The 19,730-nt window shown below is 39.8% G+C and overlaps 1 protein-coding gene across 2 annotated transcripts; it reads right to left on the reverse strand.

The window, feature by feature from the left end:
* Nucleotides 1-1,349: 1,349 nt before the first annotated feature.
* ALKAL2 (ALK and LTK ligand 2) lies at nt 1,350-16,761 on the reverse strand. 2 transcript variants are annotated; one of them, XM_027455156.3, is made up of 6 exons: nt 16,406-16,761; nt 15,722-16,056; nt 13,182-13,235; nt 12,997-13,077; nt 10,230-10,295; nt 1,350-2,026 (listed from the first exon to the last, which is right to left on the reverse strand). In XM_027455156.3, the coding sequence occupies exons 2-5, from the start codon at nt 15,978-15,980 to the stop codon at nt 10,231-10,233; spliced, it is 459 nt and encodes a 152-aa protein (XP_027310957.1). In that variant the 5' UTR covers nt 15,981-16,056; nt 16,406-16,761; the 3' UTR covers nt 1,350-2,026; nt 10,230. The 2 variants fall into 2 exon arrangements, with proteins under 2 accessions (XP_027310957.1, XP_038032565.2); XM_038176637.2 differs by having other exon boundaries at nt 16,613-16,757.
* Nucleotides 16,762-19,730: the final 2,969 nt, after the last annotated feature.

Here is a 19,730-nt window from a genome sequence, read left to right on the forward strand (position 1 = left end):
TAGTACCATTCCATGCTTCCAAGAGAAACAGTGAACGTGTGGTACATATTTTTGTATTAATCCTACAGATGACTAAGCCCCTGGATTGTTTCAGTTAAGCCTACACCCAGAATAAATAAGTAAAATTTGCTATACTGAATGCATCTTTTGTCAAACCTGCTGACTTCTGCTAAATCTAGGAGGAAAAAAAAACAAACAAAACAAACAAACAAAAAAAACCAACATCTTCCATGGAATTAAGTTGTTTATATTCATTTATTAAGCCATTAAATGAATTACTGTTTTCCCTTTACAATACATTTTTTCTAGAAAATTCCAACTGAACCAGATTTCAGGTGTCCTACTGCAAACTGAAATAATCATACTAATTTAAATTCCCTTATTAAGTAGTATGTTCTGATCTGATGTCAGTCAGTGGAGCTACAGAAAGGCACAGAGTTCCACTGACATGTTTACTGCAAGTGAGCTGCTAAATGAATCCTGTAGCAGTACGTTCTTTACTCCATGTTTTCAGCATACACATATTCCAGTGAGAAATGAAACTTTGGCATTTAGTGATGACTATAATCAAATTAGAACTACATACTTCTCCCTTAGTAAATACAGCCATGTTCTAAAACGGAGTCTTGTACTTCTCCGCCAATGTTTTATCTTTTTTTCTTCTAAAGAGCTAGATGCTGAAGGCTCATAAGTGTGAATTTCAAGAAGTCTGCTAACTTCGTGGGGAGGGAACAGGGTATTCAGTGTTGTGATTACATTTTGAAGATTTAATTGGGGATAAAATTGAAGCTAAATGCTTCAATTTATTAAGATAAAACTTTCTGAGGTGTATTTACAAATTGTGCTTAATGGTTTTCTTCCTGTTTGAGACATTTTATTTTGACAATTGGACTTAATATCAGATCGGTGGAAGAAAGGGAGATGTTAACAAGGTTTCTTGAGTGAGCGTTCACTGACTCCTCAGAAGTTAAAACTAAAATACTGGGCTCATTCATTATAATCATTTCTTTGCAGTATTGTGAATAGATTGCAGATTTATTGATTGATTTATTTTGAAACAACCATTTGTCAAAAAAAAAAAAAGATTCAAATTTAGAATTCTGTCTGGAATTGGAGCAGCCTTGTGGGCCAGGCATTTCATGAGACTGGAACACACAGATATGGCCATCCTACCAAGTCCGTAGAGTATGTCCAAATTACAGGACTTCGCCAAGGTGGGTGTACCTTTCTTATGCTAGCAAACTCTCATTGGAAAGATGCTTCTATGGATAAATGACAGTAACTACCTGAAAATTCCGTCTGTTTTTCAAATTCTGGGTTCAGTGAACAGAAAGCAAACTGAAGACATCTTAATACCAAACACTTTATTACTTATGCCTGTTATTTACAGTATTTACATATTGCACGTTAGCTGGAATGTTTTATACATTTATTATATAAAGTAAATTAATGGCAGCTTGTGTTTTGTGTACAAAATCCATGCTCCACTGTCCCCAAAAATATGTCTACTTTGAATTACATTTCTGTTTGTCATGCAATTTGTACTCCTAGGGTACAATGTGACCCCAATGCAAGTCTGTTTTAACCAAACTTTTAAAAAATTGCATAAGCATGAAGGATATCAAGTGACCACAACTACTGTGGAGCAGTTCTTTAGTAGTTCTAGATATACAAACAAACATTCCTTAAAATTGTAGAATTAAGCAATAGAACATCAATTTTCATGGTGAAATATTTGTGTTTACATAATTTTTGGCAGCATTACACATCAGTTGTAGTGTTTTTTAAGTATTGAGCATTATGTACTACTGGCAGTTATGCTACTGTAAAGAGAATGTCAATCTGCCAACTGTTGACAACCTACAAAATGCATGTTAAAAGAATTATGGGAAGTAGTCTGTCAATCTGCAAAAATAAATCTCTTGTTCACAATGGAATATGTTATAAAGGTAGTAAGTTCTATTTCCCTGTTGGTTTCCAAGGCACTTCTCTTGGTTCTTGGTTTTTCTTTTCATGGTAATAATATCTGGTGGATTAAAAGAAAGAAGAAAATTGCCTTTCATCATTTTTATACTCACATACAAGTGTTTAAGAATATATTTAGCACACTGAAAATAGTAAGTAAATAAAAATGTCAAATTTAGTGATGACTTCATAAAGATCTAATAGTGCATGTAGCTGTACTAAATTACTGTTTTGTTCCTCAAGGATGAAGCTTTGGAAGTCATTCTTGTTTTTGTGTTGGTTCATTTTAGGTAGACCGAAGAGATTTGGATACTACAGTTCTGCTTACTCAAAATGTGCTTGTAGGTAAGTTTAGCCTGTACCTGCGAGTGTAACAGTGAGGTCAAAAAGTGAATAAACATCAAGTATGGTATTAACAGATTGTAAATTTCTGTCTTAGTGTCTTGATATCAGGAAGCTGTTGGTACAATGTCCAGTAATATAAATCTGTTAAGATAAGATTTGAAAGACCTGTCCCTTGTCCCTGGGACCTGCAAACAGTGAGGCCACACAACCTGAGTAGAAGCTGGATCAAACTGAGAAGAAGCAGATCAATTTGCTGGCAGTTCTAGTAACTCTCCCTGAGCAGGTTCTTGGAATTAAAATAAAGCCACTTCTGTAACACTGGTATGGAAGTCACTGATACAAAATGACAGGTTTCTACCCTGCTTATGTACATATATTGTCTAGTCTAGAAGGGTTCATTCACAAATCAAGCAGTGAAAGTTACTGCAACGCTTTTCCCCACACTTTTAAGCCAGCTGAGAAAATGTAATAGAACCATCTCTTTGTGTACATATCTAGAAATTTCCCCTCTTTCCAGTAACTTCCGAGTATGTTGACATTATCCACAGCTGCATTTTCTATACAGGTGACCATCCAATGCTGCACGTGGTGTCTAACCAGCTTTGTGTGTTTCTGAGACAACCTTTTAATGTCTTTATTGAATGAAAAAATGCAGAATAAATGTTCCTCGTAAATGTCAGAAATCCATGTGTAAGATGGAAAACAGCAGTGGATTAAAGTACTTCTTATGTCATTTTTAATAGTTAAAACTTTCATCCCGTTTATCTGAACATATGTATCTCTCTGCCATGATCCTGTGAATTCTCTGCTATTTTGAGTTTCTCTATATTTTCTACTGCTTAAGTATAATTTGTAATAGAATCATTTGAATGCAAAGTCAGACTTGACATAACCCATTGGAAATCAAGCTATCGATGCATACAGAAGTACTTGTTAGTATTATTTAAACATATATTTAATTTTGCAATGTTTTAAAAACTGTTAGGAAATGTAATAATGTTACAGACAAGCTTAATATAATTTAGCTTTGGAGATAGCACACTTTTTTATGTCCTTGCTTTAGAGGGGAAACTGATAAAAATTTTCAGTCTTACATTTTCGTCTATCTTAGTTTCTGTATGTGTACCCATACTGTGCTTTATTTAAGCTGAAAAGTGATATTTAAAAGCTAATACGCTTTTAGTCTGATTACAGTGTGGTACAACTGACAATTTAAAAATAGAGAATTTAATAAATAGTTTGTTCATTACTAATAGTAATGGGAATATGCAGTTTACTGAGGCTGGAAAAAATGGCAGTGGTTGAACTTGCATAGTATGCTTACTTGTTGCCTCATCCATACCTGCTTTTGTATGGCTATCTGATCAAACGGCTATCTGATCAAACGCCGTTGGTCCTAGATTCTCAGTGCTCAGGTAGTTTGCAGTTCTCTAAATCCCTGACATTTGCAGTACCCATGAAAAGACCCTAGGTTTTGATCATGAATTGATCTATTGTACTATTATTATTATTTTATTTAATTTTGTATAGTCTGTGTTATGCATTGGTCTAGGAAAATTGAAATTTAGCTGAAGGATGGCGGGTAGTATTCTTAATGGAGATCCTGAATGCTACTTGACTGCAATATCTACTGGGAACGTAGACAGTCATACAATTTCTTTTTCTTTAATTCAATTATTTGTTTTCCTTTGTTAATACAAGGGAGAAAAAAAAAAAAAAAAAGAAAAAGAAATAAAAACACCCCACCCACCCACCCCCCTTAAAAAAAACACAACAAGCAGTAATGTTAGCTGAAACCATCTGAATGATACAGTTGTTCCAGTTTTAAAAAGCACAAATGAAAGATACTGCAAAGGCATATTACAGCTTTCCAAATTTGGTTCCAGTCATTATCTGTGCATGATGATAAATTCAAAGAAAAAGCTATCCAAGAGAGGAAGTTAGTGTTTTAAATATCAATGTAAACTTTAAAAAACACTGCGCTAGTAGGATTCTGTAGCAGAATTTCCATATGCTAACATCAGAAATTCCTTTTTGTTTCCCAGCAGTGAAAGCCCAGCCCAGGTGGACATCTGCTCCAATGTGAACATCAGATCTCAGAGATCCATACAGGGAAGATAAAGCTGATAATGTTAGATCTGGTACTAGCCACAGAGGTTCCCCTAGTAGATAAAACTCAGAACTGTCTATTACAAAGCTGAATTACACCACACTAGTAACCATCTACGCTGGCTATTTAATTCAGAGCAGTGATTCTGATAAAGTCTTAACTGAGTTAACTTGGGGACTATTTTGTGTGACCAAGCTGACATGATTGAATATGTTGTGAGAACTTGTATACGACGGGTCAATGTATGCTTTCTAGAAAAAAAAGGATCTGCTTTCACTTGGTTACATGCAAAACCCACATCTTAATCCCATGTTTGCTTCTTTTAAGAAATGAAAGTGTCTGACATTTCTTGAGTGCACTCGGTCTTAGTCTGAATGAGAAACTAAGAGAAAGCAATTAAAGGCTCTACAGTTAGAAAACATTTGAAGTAAAACTTAAGAGTCCAAACAATATATTGGTTTAAAGATTGTTTGAAATAGTTAGTATAGAATGTGGATTATGGGAATGGGATGTCTTGTGTGGTATTTCAGTTTTCTCCATTTATATTTAAAATTTCCAAATTTATATTGTCCTTTCAGATTTCTTAATGTACATTACTGGTATGGTTAACACATCTTAAAAAGTTTATACAGATTTTTCAAATTAAACTTAAGTTATCAGTATGCTTTAGCTTATTAGGAATTTTATAGAGAATCTTTGACCTTCATATATATATGTATTTATTCTTGTCCTGTTATGGCCTTATTAAACAAGAAGCATTGATTCTATTGTTCTTCTATTTTAAATATTGCTAGTTATGTGTGTTTTTTTCCTTTGGGGAAGAAATAACGTAGATTTTTCATGTACTTTTTGTATTAAAGCTCCCTTCCTCACCTAGTCTGAGACTCCCTACTACTTGCACTAATCATGTATTTACTAGTTCAACATTGTATCACTAGTTTTATCTTCATTTGAAATAACTGCAGAAACTCAAAAAAAAAAAAGTTTACATAAAGATAAATACAAGTATTTATTTATATACATAAAGATAAATACTTGTATAGTTAGATCCTTATTGTACCAGGAAGTTTTAAGAATATATTGTGAGATCACTACTGGTCTGTAGCAAACCTACTGATGGAAAAGGGAGGGTCCCAACAGTAGCACCTGTGGTTTTCAAATAAAAATTGTAAAATCTGACTGAAGCCAACATGATTGTGACAAGTGGTGCCAGGGAGGCTAGATTTCCAGCTGAATCACTGTTTGTCACAACAACTATAAAAGATATTCAGTGGGAACTTTAGGTGAATACTCAGAAATCTTGTTCCTGACATTCATTAACCTTCATTTTGGACAATGGGTGTTGGGTGTACCTGCATGGGGTGGGGCAAAGAAAACAAGAAGTATAGGAGCTGTTAGGGAAGCTGGAGAAAAATGAGTCTGAAGGAGAGAACAAATAATATGGAAGATAGACTGGGATAGTTGTGTTGAACAGAGGAAGGAAAAGTGTTGCAGAATAAAACTAGTCAGAGCTGGCACTAGTGGCAAGCTGGAAAGGTGGCCTGGGTTGTCTGTTAGAGAAAGGGACTACTGAATGCTGTGGTAATATAGACATGCTATTCTGGATTGACTGATGCTGTCTGAACATGTAAAATTGCCCCTGCACTGCTCAAATGTCTGGGGGAAGCAAATTTGAAATTACACTCTAAAAAGGAGACAGACAAGGGATCCTAGTTACACGTACAAAAAAATAGAAAAATGAATGCCTCACAAGACACATTGTAATTAACACACCTACCCCTCTACACCTGGCTTAAGTATGCACTGTGATAATAGATGCCCAATTCCTGCTTTCATATCCTATTTTCTTGTTTGATATTAGGACCAAGTTTAAAAATTGTGTTTTAAACTGATAGTCCAAAACTCATTGTCAGAACAAATCAAAAATAAATCTACCCTTTTTTGTTCTTTTACTTCTTTTCCTCCCACATTAATCTCTAATCATAGGCAGATGTCCATGGATCTTAAAAATGTGCCAAACTACCAGTTGCCAAAATATCAAACAGCAATTATTCTTCTTATAGCCCAGCCCAATGATAAGCCTTCAACAAAGTTGAGCAAAATAGAAAGTCTAATTCTGTTGGAACAAAAAGGTAGGCATTAACAACTAAGAATGTCTTCTACTAGCTTATGATACAGGATTTTTTGTATTGACTTAGATCACTGATAGATCCAATATACCACCATAGTTGGCGACAACAAATTTTGGGGTATAAAAATGAGTGGGACTCCATATCTGAATGCAAGATTAAAAACTAACAAGAACAATGAAATCTTCTTACATTTTTGAAATAAAAAGATACACTATTTTTGCTGAACCCTATCTGTGGATATATTTTGAAGAAAACATGGTAAATCTCTAACCTAAATTTTTATTCCTTATCATTCTTGGCATATGGTCTCCAGTTAGTAGTGTATTTAGCTTCAGCATAAATTCAAGGGTTTTGTTAAATAAAAGCAATGCATATTCATGGTTCCATTATTTTTAAATATTTAACATACTTCATAGGCAGTAAGACTATTAAAATAAGTAAGGAAAAAGCACAAGTATGGTGTTTTTCTTTCCTCGATGAATAATCCCTGGGTGATATCTTACTTAAGATTTTATCTTGACAGCATTTCTATATAACTCTCAGTAGAAGTTGGGAGAGAGTAGAACAACAACATGAAATGTGTCGTACTTTTAAAACATTTTTTAAATGTATTTGTCATTACGGTTAATATAAACTGTCAAATACTGCTTGTGAATTCAGGATTTTGGGGGAAATCACTAGAAAGTATTCACTTTTGTAGTACATGTATCACAATAAATTTTTGTTCTCTACTATTCCAGAATTAGTCTAAGCTTTAGAATTGATATAAACTGGTAGCTTTATAGCAGAAACCAGAAATGTTTACCTATTGCCAGGCTATTAAAAAAAAAAAAAAAAAAAAAAAAAAAAAAAAAACATAACAAAACAAAAACCTTATACTGGAGAGCCATCTTAAGCAAGAAATGGTTTTGAAATTTTGTTTTACCATGCACAGCTGGTACTATGCTCAAAACTTTAAAATCCATTGAAAAGACCTTGGACAATGATAATTATCTGCTCTGGGGAGAAAGAAAAATGGACTGATAACTGGAAAAAAAAATCAAAAACCTACATTTTTCTACTGCTGTCCATGCAATGATGAAAACAAAGTCTGCATTGTACTTCTCTGTGTGAGGATGTCTTACCCACACAAAATTGATCTGATCCACTGGAAAAGGTTTGGGTAGGAAAGATGCTTAATTTTATGGGGACTTTAGTGGGGATCTCAAGGCATATGTGGTGTAGGAGGAAAGGCTATTCTTTTAGTAAATGGTGCTTACGAGTGCAGATACTGTTAATGGTTTGTACCTTTGGCTTGTGGAGACCTTCAGACATGCCAGTTAGTTGAGCTAAGGAGTTCTTTGGCAAAATAAGATGGATTTTTTTTTTTAATAGACTACTAGCTTGTGATGAGAACTACTTTAGTCACTGTTCCTTCATATTTACAAGTTTGTGCTTTTGTGATAAGGTACAATGATAGATAAAATTTTTGAAGGAAAGAGAGAAAAGATCTCCCAACTCTGGTGTATTAGTATTGGTAATACACTACTCACCTACCTTTCACAGGTGAATATCATTATCAAATCATTATCAAATTCATTCCTTGCTTTCTTTGAATTGAAAGGTTAAATCCTGGAATTCCTCTTAATTAGATCAGAGGATTTACTTATTTACTAGCTTTTGTTTGTCTTACTGCAGTTGTTTCCATGATTCCATCTCTGAACACAAGGTGTATGAATAAAAGATTCCTCTGGATGGTTGCGTATTTCAATTGATGACATCAAGTAATGTAACAGTCAATGGACCTTAGAAACTTTTTGACTTCAAGCTGGGCTAGTCTAGGTCTATTTTAGGAAGTCTTGGCAGAAAATACTTAAAAGTACGTTGAGGAGTTTAGTATAAAGTCAGAATCCTGAATGGTATCTAATGATTTAATACATGATCTCTGCCCTGGCTGTTAGAAAAGTCTTTTGTAACATCTAGTTGGAGTCCTATCGTTGTAATTTAAACAAAGTAAATCTTATTTATCCACAGTGGATAAAGAGAATGGCTTGTGGCCACCTTTTATGAAGTAAAGTAGCTTGGTTGTGTTTTCCCATACTCATCTGTCCTTTAGACTAAATAATCCTAATTCCTTTCAGTTCTTGTAAATTGTGTTTTCTTTAGTCATCCATTTTGCTGTTCTTCAGAGCAACCAAGAAACACCCATATGGCTTCAAGTGTGGGGTCCTCAATTAAATGCTGTATTCTAAATGAGGCCCTACCAGCAACAGTGGTTATTTCACGTTTTATAAACAATGTTTCTATTTATAAATTCCAGTTTGTCTTTTTTTCAAGTGTGACATAGTGGATCACAAACTAAACATGAGTCTACCATAATTCCTGCACTTTCTACAGAACTACCTATCTAGCATTTCACAGCTTGCCGTATATTTCTGCATATATATTACTCCTACATGGCTTCATAATTCTGCTTTCCCCTTATGTTTTATCCTGTTTTTAGACTATTCAGCTACATTTTCAAGATTATTTTAAATTTCAGTGATGTACTCCCTCATGGTTGCCTCTCCTACACCATAAATGTACTGACTTCTACCATGCAAATTAATGAAAGTATTGACCAATACCATACCCATAATGTAGCTGTGTGACTATGCTCAATACAAGTTTTCAGTTTGGCACTGAAGCACTAATAACTTCAATATTTGCCAACCATTTTTGCATGTGTTTTGATCACATATCACTAGCTTGCTTGTGAGAATGCCATGCAAAACAGTTTCCATGCTTTAAAAAGTCAAATAAGATGCTTAAACCTTAATGCTTCCCCCCCCCCCCCCCCAAAAAAAATGTGTATCTTGTCACAGAGTTAAAATACCTTTGATAGCACTTGTTACTGAAATGTCCATATGGGTTATTACTTATGGCTTACTCCTTTGCTTACTCCTTTGTCAGAGGTTCACATTTCTGTCTCAGGTAAAGGCTGAGGACAGAATTTAAATTATTTTTTTTGTATTCTTACAAGTAGTTTTCTAGAAATACAGATAGTTTGGAAATACTTTTTTTTTTGTTTGTTTATGCTGAGATTCCCAAAGTACTTCTAGGAATTAGAGGTACATCTAAGCAAAAAGGGAGGGAATAACCCACAGACATAGACATAGTGTACACAATGAAAATCCCTAGAAATCTGGACAGCTTAAAGTTAGTTTGTCAATGCTACTAATACATTTTAAGTACCCTAAAAGCACCTGCAACCTATCTGCATGTATAAAGCTGTCATGTGTGTAGCTACGTGTATATTAACTTATACTGAAATGTACACCAGAGATCTACAGCTGCACACATAAAAGGGCTGCCACTACCAATATAAACAATTGTATACTGAGTCAACTATTGAAAAAAATAAGCTACAGCTGTTGTCTTTTGTTCTATAACAACAAATTCACTAGCTGGTAACTGTATAATTCTATGTATAATTCTAATTCACAGCTGATGCACATGGACTTTTATATAATGACTTCCAGTAGGGGGTAGCCTTTATTTATTGCCACTACTTGCCAGATTAAGCCAGTTACTCCAAATACTATGAAAGAGGAATATCTTAGCCAAAAAACTATTTTTATTATGAGTTTTCATGTATGAAACAAAAGCCATAGCTTTGCTATGCAGTAGAATGTCATTGTTACTGTCAAAAAGCTTACCTTATCCTTCCATGCACATTGGGCTTACTGCCAACCGAGTAAGAAGCCTGGCACATCTTTTGTAGTCTGTTAGGAAAAAAAAAAACAACAGCATAAATATAAACATTAGTGAAGCAAAAAACTTTTGCTTTTAAAAATCAAAATTGATAACGGCATGCAAATTATTGTCACGATTAAGTTTAATGAACACCTTAGTTTGCAACGATATAGAAGTCAGTTCCTTTGACTTAGAAAAGTAGTGTGTAAAAAGTCCATAATGAGAGCCATGTCGAAAGGCGCACAAAATTGTCTAAAGGCACATATAATTGTATGCATGGTATTTCTGCATGCATAATATCTATAAATAAATAGCATGAATGTGCTTACAGGTATTCCAAGTGTATGTATGTATAAACATTTACCCATCTGTGTATGTGCTTATATGTCGGGGTCTAAATATGTGAGTGTAGTATTTCCATGCTAGAGGATGAATAAGTAATGCTCATCCATCTTGGAATTCCAGCCATCAGTGAGCAAGTGTCAACTTATTGGGGAGCTGCAATATTTTACGTTAACTTTTCTTCCTGGAAAAATTGTAAAACTAGACAAATAAGGTCTCTGATAGAAACATACTGTATACATTGTGTTATATCAGTGTAGAGTAACATCACCTGTATTTGTTGGTGTTTTTTTCTATATTCATAGGAACGTTGCCCATTGGCAGCCACATATTATAAATTCATTCATAACTGTATCAAGTTCCATCTTGAAACTGGTAATTTATTTTTTTTTTCATGGTAGATCTATTGTTGGTAGTTCTTGTTTTAGGTACCTTATTTATTTATTTATTTATTTAGATGCATTAATAATAAGGAGCTGTGTAATGATGAATAGAACCAATGCAAATCTGCAAAATTAATCAAATTGGTTTTTTGACTCCCCCCTCCCCCTTTTTTTTTAACATGGCCAATGGAAAGCAAATTATGTGAAAGTTGGTCACATACAGACAGGAGACTAAAGTAGCTCTTAGGTGTCTGTGCTACTAAGAAGATATGCCAACAAAATACGTTTATACTTGTTCCCACCTTGTGGCAGCATCACAGATGCTTTTAATTTCTTTATTGTCTTGCCTTTGAATGACATAAAATGTCAGTAGAATGAACAGTAGTTTAGAACATAATTTAGAGCATATAATAAGTAAGTTTAAACTGAAATCAGGATATTATCAAAAAGTAACATTATATTGTGCATGTAGAATTAAAGGAGGTTTTTTATTTCATGTTAGTAGAAGAAAGTTACTTTAAGAAGATGCTACTCAGTCCAGTCCAGTGACTGATGTTTATTTTCTTAGGCATTATTTCTAAGAAACATCTTATGTTTCCTAGAGATGCCATGTTAACAGTCTTTAACTCACAGCATAGGTATGCTATAATTTCCATTTGTACAAATTATCCTCCATTATCCAGGCATTATGCTGGTGGGTGTGTCACCTGTCAGAAGGACAAGGACTTAGAGGCCAACTAGGTTTTAGCTTCACAGCTTGAAGCACTTGGTTAGTGCTGAGTCAAATGATGTTTTTGATGTGATTCTTATGAAAAAGGTAATATGTCCATTTGCTTATTTAAGGCACCCTTCTTATTAAGAGCTCCATCACCATCCATGTAAACTGAGCGTGATCTGGTTAGCCATTATCCAAAAGTCTTTATCTCCAAGGTAGTCCTAATATGACGATTTAATGAATATGAAGAAAGTCTGCAGGTCTTACCAAATATGCCTTTAAAATATATTTGGCTGAAATATTTATTAATACTTGAAACTTGGAATCAGGAACTCCTGTTTCTATTCCCAGCTCTGCTACTGACCCAACTGGTTGACCTCAGAAAAGTAAAATAAAGTGTGCTTCCATTCTGAAAAGCTGCACTAAAATAGCATCTTCTTACTCAACAGGTCCACCTTGGTATGAGTCTGGAATCATATCTCCTGAGTGATAAATGTCGATTTCAGATTAAAATATATATATATATATATATATTTGCTGCCATATTATGAGATAACATAATATGAATTTTGTTACTTGTGTCCCTCAGCTGGTTGTTTGTTTTCATTAAGCCTCAGAAACATTACATTTTTTTGTGATTTACTAAAGAGAAAGATTGCAAAGGTTCACTTTCAGCATGACTGGTAGATTGGTAGCTGAACTTTCAAAATGTGTAATGCCTTCAAGATATGTTACAGAATCACAGAATGGCTGAGGTAGGAAGGGACCTTTGGAGGCATCTGGTCCAACCCCTACTCAAGCAGGGCCACCCAGGACTATGTCCAGGAGTCTTATGGAGATCTCCAAGGAGGGAGACTCCACAGCCACTCTGGACAACCTGTGCCAGCTATTATATGTTTTCCATAAATAATGAACAGGAAATAGCCCCAGCTGAATTTCTGATCCTATTTTGAATTTGCAGCACTATAAGTTAGGTATGATAGGTTTGGGAAAGGAGTCACATGCTTCTATGAAAAACACCTTTGACTTCCAACAAACAAGGCACATGCATAAATAACTAAGTAACCAGTGTTTACAGTCATTCTACGCAGTCTCTTTGCAGTGAAAATGTTTCCATTTCCCCCACTGTAATGCTAAGGCAGTTTTAGCAAACAGGCTGCAGAGCACTACAGATTCTGCACTGCAAGAAGTATACTCTAACGTTGTATCACAGCAGGTATCCCACAGAACTACTCTACTTCAGAGTTTTCTGTTCTTTTATGAAGGTTAGCCTTTGGTTTTGGCACTTACATGCTGGGATGGTGCAGTCCCTTGTATTGTGATAAAGCCGATGAAAGTGTTTACTACATTTTGGGCTAAAGTAGAGTGGACCTGAAATACAAGGGAAAAATAAGAGTCAGTGCAGCTTACAGGAAAAAATACAGTTTATGGTATGTACGCGACATAATGGATACCAAGACAAAGTTAAGACGTACCTGTTAAGTGCTTTAAAAACTTGTCTTTCATCCTCAGATCTCTGGGAACTATTTCTGTTGGACAGAAAAAAAGCATAGTCACTCTGCTGTAGGAACTGTGCTTGCCAAGCACAGCATGAGAAAAATGAATAAATTCTGACCAGCAAACATCACTGCTACCTCCTGACAGATGCAGAGTGCTCAGAACTCATTTGCATACAATAGGCCAAATTGCAAGCTCTTGTTTTACATATGAAGCCACTGTAAAATGCACCATGAAACACACTGTGAGGATGAAACAAGTAGTGTCTCTTAGGTGTGCAGTTATAAATGATGTTGTCTGATAACTAGGAATCAGATTTTAGCTCTCTATAAATTATATTGTCACGTTTACCTAGATTTAAATTCTTTACAACATTTCAGTTTATAGTTGCTTGGAAAAGGCTCCTCCCACTGCTGGTAAAGATCCAAAGATACATTCAAGTTTGGTTTTGTGCCTTCTAATTCTCTTACGCAACCATATCCATTCTTTTGTCAGAGGTATGTTTGTACAAGCACTGTCCTGCTATAATCATGAGACTGGATTGATCTACTTACAGGAATATTTTTTTTTCCCCTCTGGCAGTAAATAAAATTCACAGGAAATGATCCCAAGCAAATTGCTCTCTTCTGGCTCCCTATATTTGTGGTTTACCACCTCGCGTTTTGTGTTCAGCAGATGGCAAAATGAAACTGGTTTACTGAAATCCATTTTAGCCCTAACCCTTCCTTGTGTCTTCCTGATTTACAGCTATCTTTGATTGCTTTCCGTTACGAACTCTATGCTGATAGCCTAGTGCTGATTGTGTGTGATACACTACATGGTGCTTTATTTATTTGACCATAAATGCCTGAGCAGCCTTTTTCATTCCCCTGGCACCTCTTATCAGATATAAAGCAGAGAACATTTCCATCCAGATCTGATTCACTTTTGAGGTTAGACACTTCTCGAAAGTCATTCTTCATTTACTTCTAACTTTAGTCGGTGTAAGTAAAATTGACCTTATCGTATTTGACCTAATTATGTCACGAAGAGCATTAAAAACACACATGCTTCACTCAGAAATTTCCCAGGGGACAGGCTCACTGGGAAAGTGATGCCAAAAGTGAGAGGAAGAACTTTAAGCAGTAGTTCCTTTTCAGAGTTTCTGGGAATAACTCCATTATAAGAATAAAATGTAAAATCCTGCTTAGGAGTCAATGACACCAGTACCAACTATTCTGCTCTGAAGTGGTTTTATGTTTACATAGATAACTGATGAATACAAGCCAGATGTTTTGCACCAGTGTGCTGATGTTGGATGGCCAAGAACCATGCCAATGTTTCTTGCTGAGATTTAGAGTTGTGCGGATTAGAGTTCACTGCTTCATCTGGCCTCTTTAACTTTTCAACATTTACAAAACAAAATGTTCTCACTGTGCTGAGCTTAAATGGAACAAAATTGTCTTCCTCTGTATATTCATTAATCGTCTAGATGGGGAAGTAACATTTTCATGACAATCATCAACAAATGCAAATCATGAGGATATTTGAATATGAATGACTGAAGTAAAGGTACAACGGAACTTTATGAGATCAATAAAGGCAAAATAAATAGCATGCTAGGAAAATGAAAGCCAGATTGGAAGAAGGTGAGTGCATCTGCTGGAAATTATTCAGAAAGTGCCTTTCAGTAGGAGGGGTAAGAGGAGTGGCAGCAGCGCTGCAGGGGCTTGGGAGTGACAGCAAACACTAAATGAGACATGGCAGCAGGAGAAGTGAAGTCAACTTTCAGCAGGATGCACAGAGGCACATCATGAAACTGAGCTGTAGCTATCCATCACTGCGTGGCTTGGTATGACTGCTCTGAACATCCAGCCCCGAGCATCTTACAAACACATGGGGGCTTTCACTGGAGGTTACAGATGAGTAGAATGATGACTGAAGGAGTGACTCGGAGCATGCATAGCTTGTGTGGTGACAGAGTAGTGCTCTATATCAGTTCCCTAGTATTTTTCAAAGGTGCTACCCTCCAGAATACAAAAGGCAGCACTAATAAGCAGGGTGAAAAGTTTAATGAAGCTGAGCTCTAGGACAGACTTCTCGATATCTCTAAGAGCATGGGCATAGTAGAGTCCTGCAGGGGAATTACCACTAGGGTCATTTCCAAGAAACACTTAAAACTAGGCACATTTTAAAAAATGGTAAACTTCCAGGAGAAAGAGCATTTTCATCCCTTATTTCTTTGATCTCAGCCCATTTCACTGCTTTCCCTTGTTAATAGATTTTGTTCAAAGCCAACACACAGGAAGTCAGACTTTCAGCTGAGTACATCATCCAGACAGTAAGAGGCTCTGAGATGCGAATGGAGTTTTTCTATTCCAAATTTGCCGCCTGCGTCAGTTTTTGATACCAGAGAGAGTCTGCAGGTATTTTGGGTGGTTGATCCTCGATACAAAATTAGTAACCTGATGTGATGTCTGATTCCCCAAGGCACCCTACAGAAGGAGAAAGCTCTCCTTAGTCAGGGGCTGTGACTTACCAACTCTCTGCTCATCCTGGTACCCTCCGTAGTCTGCCACTTCCCTTCGGTCTAAGTTATAGTCGTGTTTGGAGAAGTACTGCACCCCACTGTCCTTCTCCAGGTGGTACCTCTTCAGTTCCTGAATGATCTCCATGATAAGATTTAAGAGGCTTTGCCTGTCCTTCAGATCCGCGGAGTCGCTCTTCTCTTTGCAATATCCCGCCGAGAGCATTAAGAGCACCAGCCCCAGCAGCCCAGGAGACCTCAGTCCGCTCATCGCAGCCTGACCCGAAGGGCGAGCGAGCAGATGAAGAGGAACGATCCGCTGCCGGCGGGGGAGGCTTCCTAATCCGCTGCAAGAGAAAAACGGGGGTGGGTTGCAGGTGGGGAGGCACACGGGGGGTGAAATGGGAAACACGGAGGGGGGGCCGGGACACCGAGCCCGCTCTGCTTGGTGTCTGCTGGGGCAGAGCAGCCCCGCCGAGCCGGGACAAACCGAGCGGTGCCCAACTTTCCCCGAAGTTTTCCACCCTGGCCGGGCGCACCCCGCAGGCACAAGGGCTGCCCCACGCGTGGCGCCCCTCTCTGTCCCGTGCCAACTTTCCCGGCCGGGCCAGCGCTCCGGGACGGGGAGAAGGAGCAGGAGGAGGAGGAGAAGGAGGAGGAGGAGGGAGGCGGCCGGCCCCTTGCTGGCCGGGTTACCTGGCTCTCCGTGCCTCAAGGCGAGCTGTCTTCCCCGCGGGGGCCGCTCTCCCCGGGCAGCAGCAGCAGCAGGGACAGCAGCAGTAGGAGCAGCAGCAGTAGGAGCAGTAGGAGCAGCAGGAGCAGTAGGAGCAGCAGCAGCAGCAGAACAGTCCGAGTTGTCGGCGGCCGGCCCGCCCGCCCCCCTCCCGTCCCTTCGCCACCTACTCCATCGCCGGCGCAGCCGCTTATATAGGCTATAGGATGGACATGAGACGGCAGATAGTATCGACTTGGAAGTGGGTGGAAAACAATAAAAGTCCACTTGGCAACCTCGGGAGCGTCGCTGCTGCACAGCCCCCCCCCACCCCCCCTCCCCTTTCTCTCCCCCCCCCTCCCCGGTCCCCCCCGTCCCTCCCCCGGGCAGGGCTCGGTCGCTCCTCTCCTCGCTCCGACGTAAGGAGCCGGTCCCAAGTGTGTGTGTGTGTGTGAGCGGGAGGAGGGCAGACGGGGAAAGGGGAGGGTGTGTGTGGGGGGGTGGGGGGGGAGCGCAGGGCCCCAGCCTTTAATTAGAAACGCGCTGAGGAGGCGCTGAAATATTCATGGCCCTGGCGCGGCTCCCTCCGGGCGGGTCCCCGGCCCCGGTTTACCGGGAACCTGAGGCTCGGGCGGCGGCGGGGAAGGGGCGGTGTTGGGGCGGGGAAGGGGCCGGGGGCCGGCTGCTTTCTGCCGCCGCCGAGCGGGAAGGGCGGCGGAGCGGTGGCCGCGGGAGGGTCCGGGCGGTGCGGCGTCGCCTCTTCTGGGCAGGGGCAGCCCCCGGCGGCTTCCCGGGGCTGCCGGCGCTGCCTGGAAGCGCTCCCCGGAGAGCCGGGTGGGCTGACGAGGAGGAGGAGGAGGAGGAGGAGGGAGGAAGGCAGCTCCCGGTAGGAGCCGGAGCCGTCCCGCCGTGCCACCGCCGCTCCCCGCTCGCTCCTTCTCCCCCCCGTTAAGCCCCCTCGGAAGGGGGGCTGCCGGTGAAACGCGATCCGGCTGAACTCCTTCTATTTGCTCTGATTGTGTGTATAAACCTCTCCCTTGGCAGCCGGGGGAGGAAAATAAAGGCAAATATAAAGTTGGACGGCGCGGAGGCAGCGCTTTCCAAGACGGGGTCGGGGCGGGAGCGGGGCCGCCCTGAGGGACCGGGCGCTGAGGGGCCCGGAACGGCGGGGCGGGGAGGGGAGGGGAGGGGAGGAGAGGGGGGAGCCCCCCGGCTCCCCCCCAGCGCCGTGTCCCGGCCGTGGCCGCCGTCCGCGGCGTGCTTAAGACACCCAGAGGCAAGACCGAGCAAGAGCGGCTCGGAAAGGAGTCCAGGAGCCTGCCCTCGGCTGGGCGCTGCGCTGCCTCGGCGCTCGGCAGAGCGGTTCGGCGCTTGGCATTGGCTTGGCGTGGCGTGGTTGTGTTTGCACGCCGAGTCACGCCAAATATTGACTCTGGTTGTGCGCTGGGGTCACCCGGTGGAGGATGGCGAGGGGGAAAGCTGGGCAGGCAGCGCGCAGGCAGGTGTTGTGCTGTTGTGTTTCAAGGAGTCCTTCGTCTCCTTCGTCGGGAAAAGGAAGGTTTGGAGTCAGCTCGATGCCCTCAGCACGAGAAGGATGTGGGGCTGTCAGAGCAGTCCGAAAGAGGGCCATGAAGGTAATCAAGGGGCTGGAGCGCCTCTCCTGTGAAGAATGGCTGAGGGAGCTGGGGATGTTCAGCCTGGAGAAGAGAAGGCTCCGGGGAGACCTCATTGTGGCCTTTCAGTACTTAAAGGGGGCTTATAAAAAGGATGGAGGGTGACTCTTTGCTCAGTCAGGTAATGACAGTACAAGGGGGAATAGTTTTAAACTAAAAGAGGGGAGATTTAGATTAAAGGTTAGGAGGAAATCCTTCACTCAGAGGGTGGTGAGGCACTGGCAGTGGTTGCCCAGAGAAGTTGTCAATGCCGCAACTCTGGAGGTGTCCAAGGACAGGTTGGACAAGTCCCTGGGCAACTTGATCTAGTGGGTGGCATCCCTGCACATGGCAGAGGGGTTGGAACTAAATGATCCTAAAGGTCTGTTCAAATCCAAGCCATGCTGTGATTCTATGAAAGATTCTCCCCTGGCTTAAAACTACACTTTCTGTGGGATTTTTGGTCACGGTACCATAAGTAAGAAGTATCTTGCATTTCAAGTATGCACCAAGCAGCTTTGCACCATTCAGCTCACAAGACCACATCATTCCTCGTATTTTAGACGTACCAAGGCATGTCCGTCATGTCTGGCATGGAGACCAGCTGCCATGGAACAACTTGTGAGTCGCTGAATGATAAGGTGTACGTAGCTTTCTTCCTCCTGAAAAGCCTGGACATATCAAAAACTGTGCATCAATCCATTTTATGAGGTAACTTCCACATGAATCTCAGAAAGGGATGTCTAGCATGGGCCAGAAACACGCCGAGGACAAATTAACATCATAGACAACCTCATTCCAGTTCTCAGGAATATATATATATATATTTTTTTTAATTAATTTATACAGACTCAAAGCACGATGGAAATATTAACTGAGATAGGAAGTAGATATGTAAACAGTATGCTGTCTTTTTATGCATACAGAAACTGAGGTAAGGGTCTGTTTTGATTTGCTTACACTGAGTAATACAAATATGTGTAATAGTTCCCATGATTTCAGTGCAGTAAAGCAAAATTTGCACTGATCGATTTGCAATGATAATTGAATATTCCACCAGGTTTCATTTTGTTAAGTACATTTCTCAATCTAAGCTGACTACCTAAACGTTAAGCACTTAAATGCTGCCAAGCTCCTGTTCCGCATACATATTGCCAAAACTGATCCTCAAGTGTTCCACCCACCTTCAGTCTGACTCCTAAGGCTTCTGGAGTGAGTAGGTGCACTGTTTGCCATTAAAGATCTTGGATTTCCTCCCTGAATACCCGGAAGCATGACTCCTATCAACACTTATCAGCCATTCTAACTAAGCATTCTAACACACTAAGCATTCTTCCAGGATTTATAAGATGTAAGCTCTAATCCCTTCAGACAGAGATGAAAGTTGAACACACCTTCCCAGCCAGGACAAAAACTGGCTTGCTTTCCATGAAAGAAAGTTGAGAGGGAGATATGAAACCCAAGTCTCAAAAAGCAACCTGAACCAGAGAGAGCAGATAATCGACATAGTGCTATTCAACCAGTATTTTGACATGTCGTGGGGGGATAGATTTCATTTAAAAACACCTGATGCGTTTTTTTTTTTTTTGTTTTTTTTTTTAATTATTCTTACATGATGTAAAGATAGTTGTATACTCTGCAATCAAAATCTATAAAT

This window comes from Anas platyrhynchos, chromosome 3, assembly GCF_047663525.1.
Source record: "Anas platyrhynchos isolate ZD024472 breed Pekin duck chromosome 3, IASCAAS_PekinDuck_T2T, whole genome shotgun sequence".
NCBI lineage: Eukaryota > Metazoa > Chordata > Aves > Anseriformes > Anatidae > Anas > Anas platyrhynchos.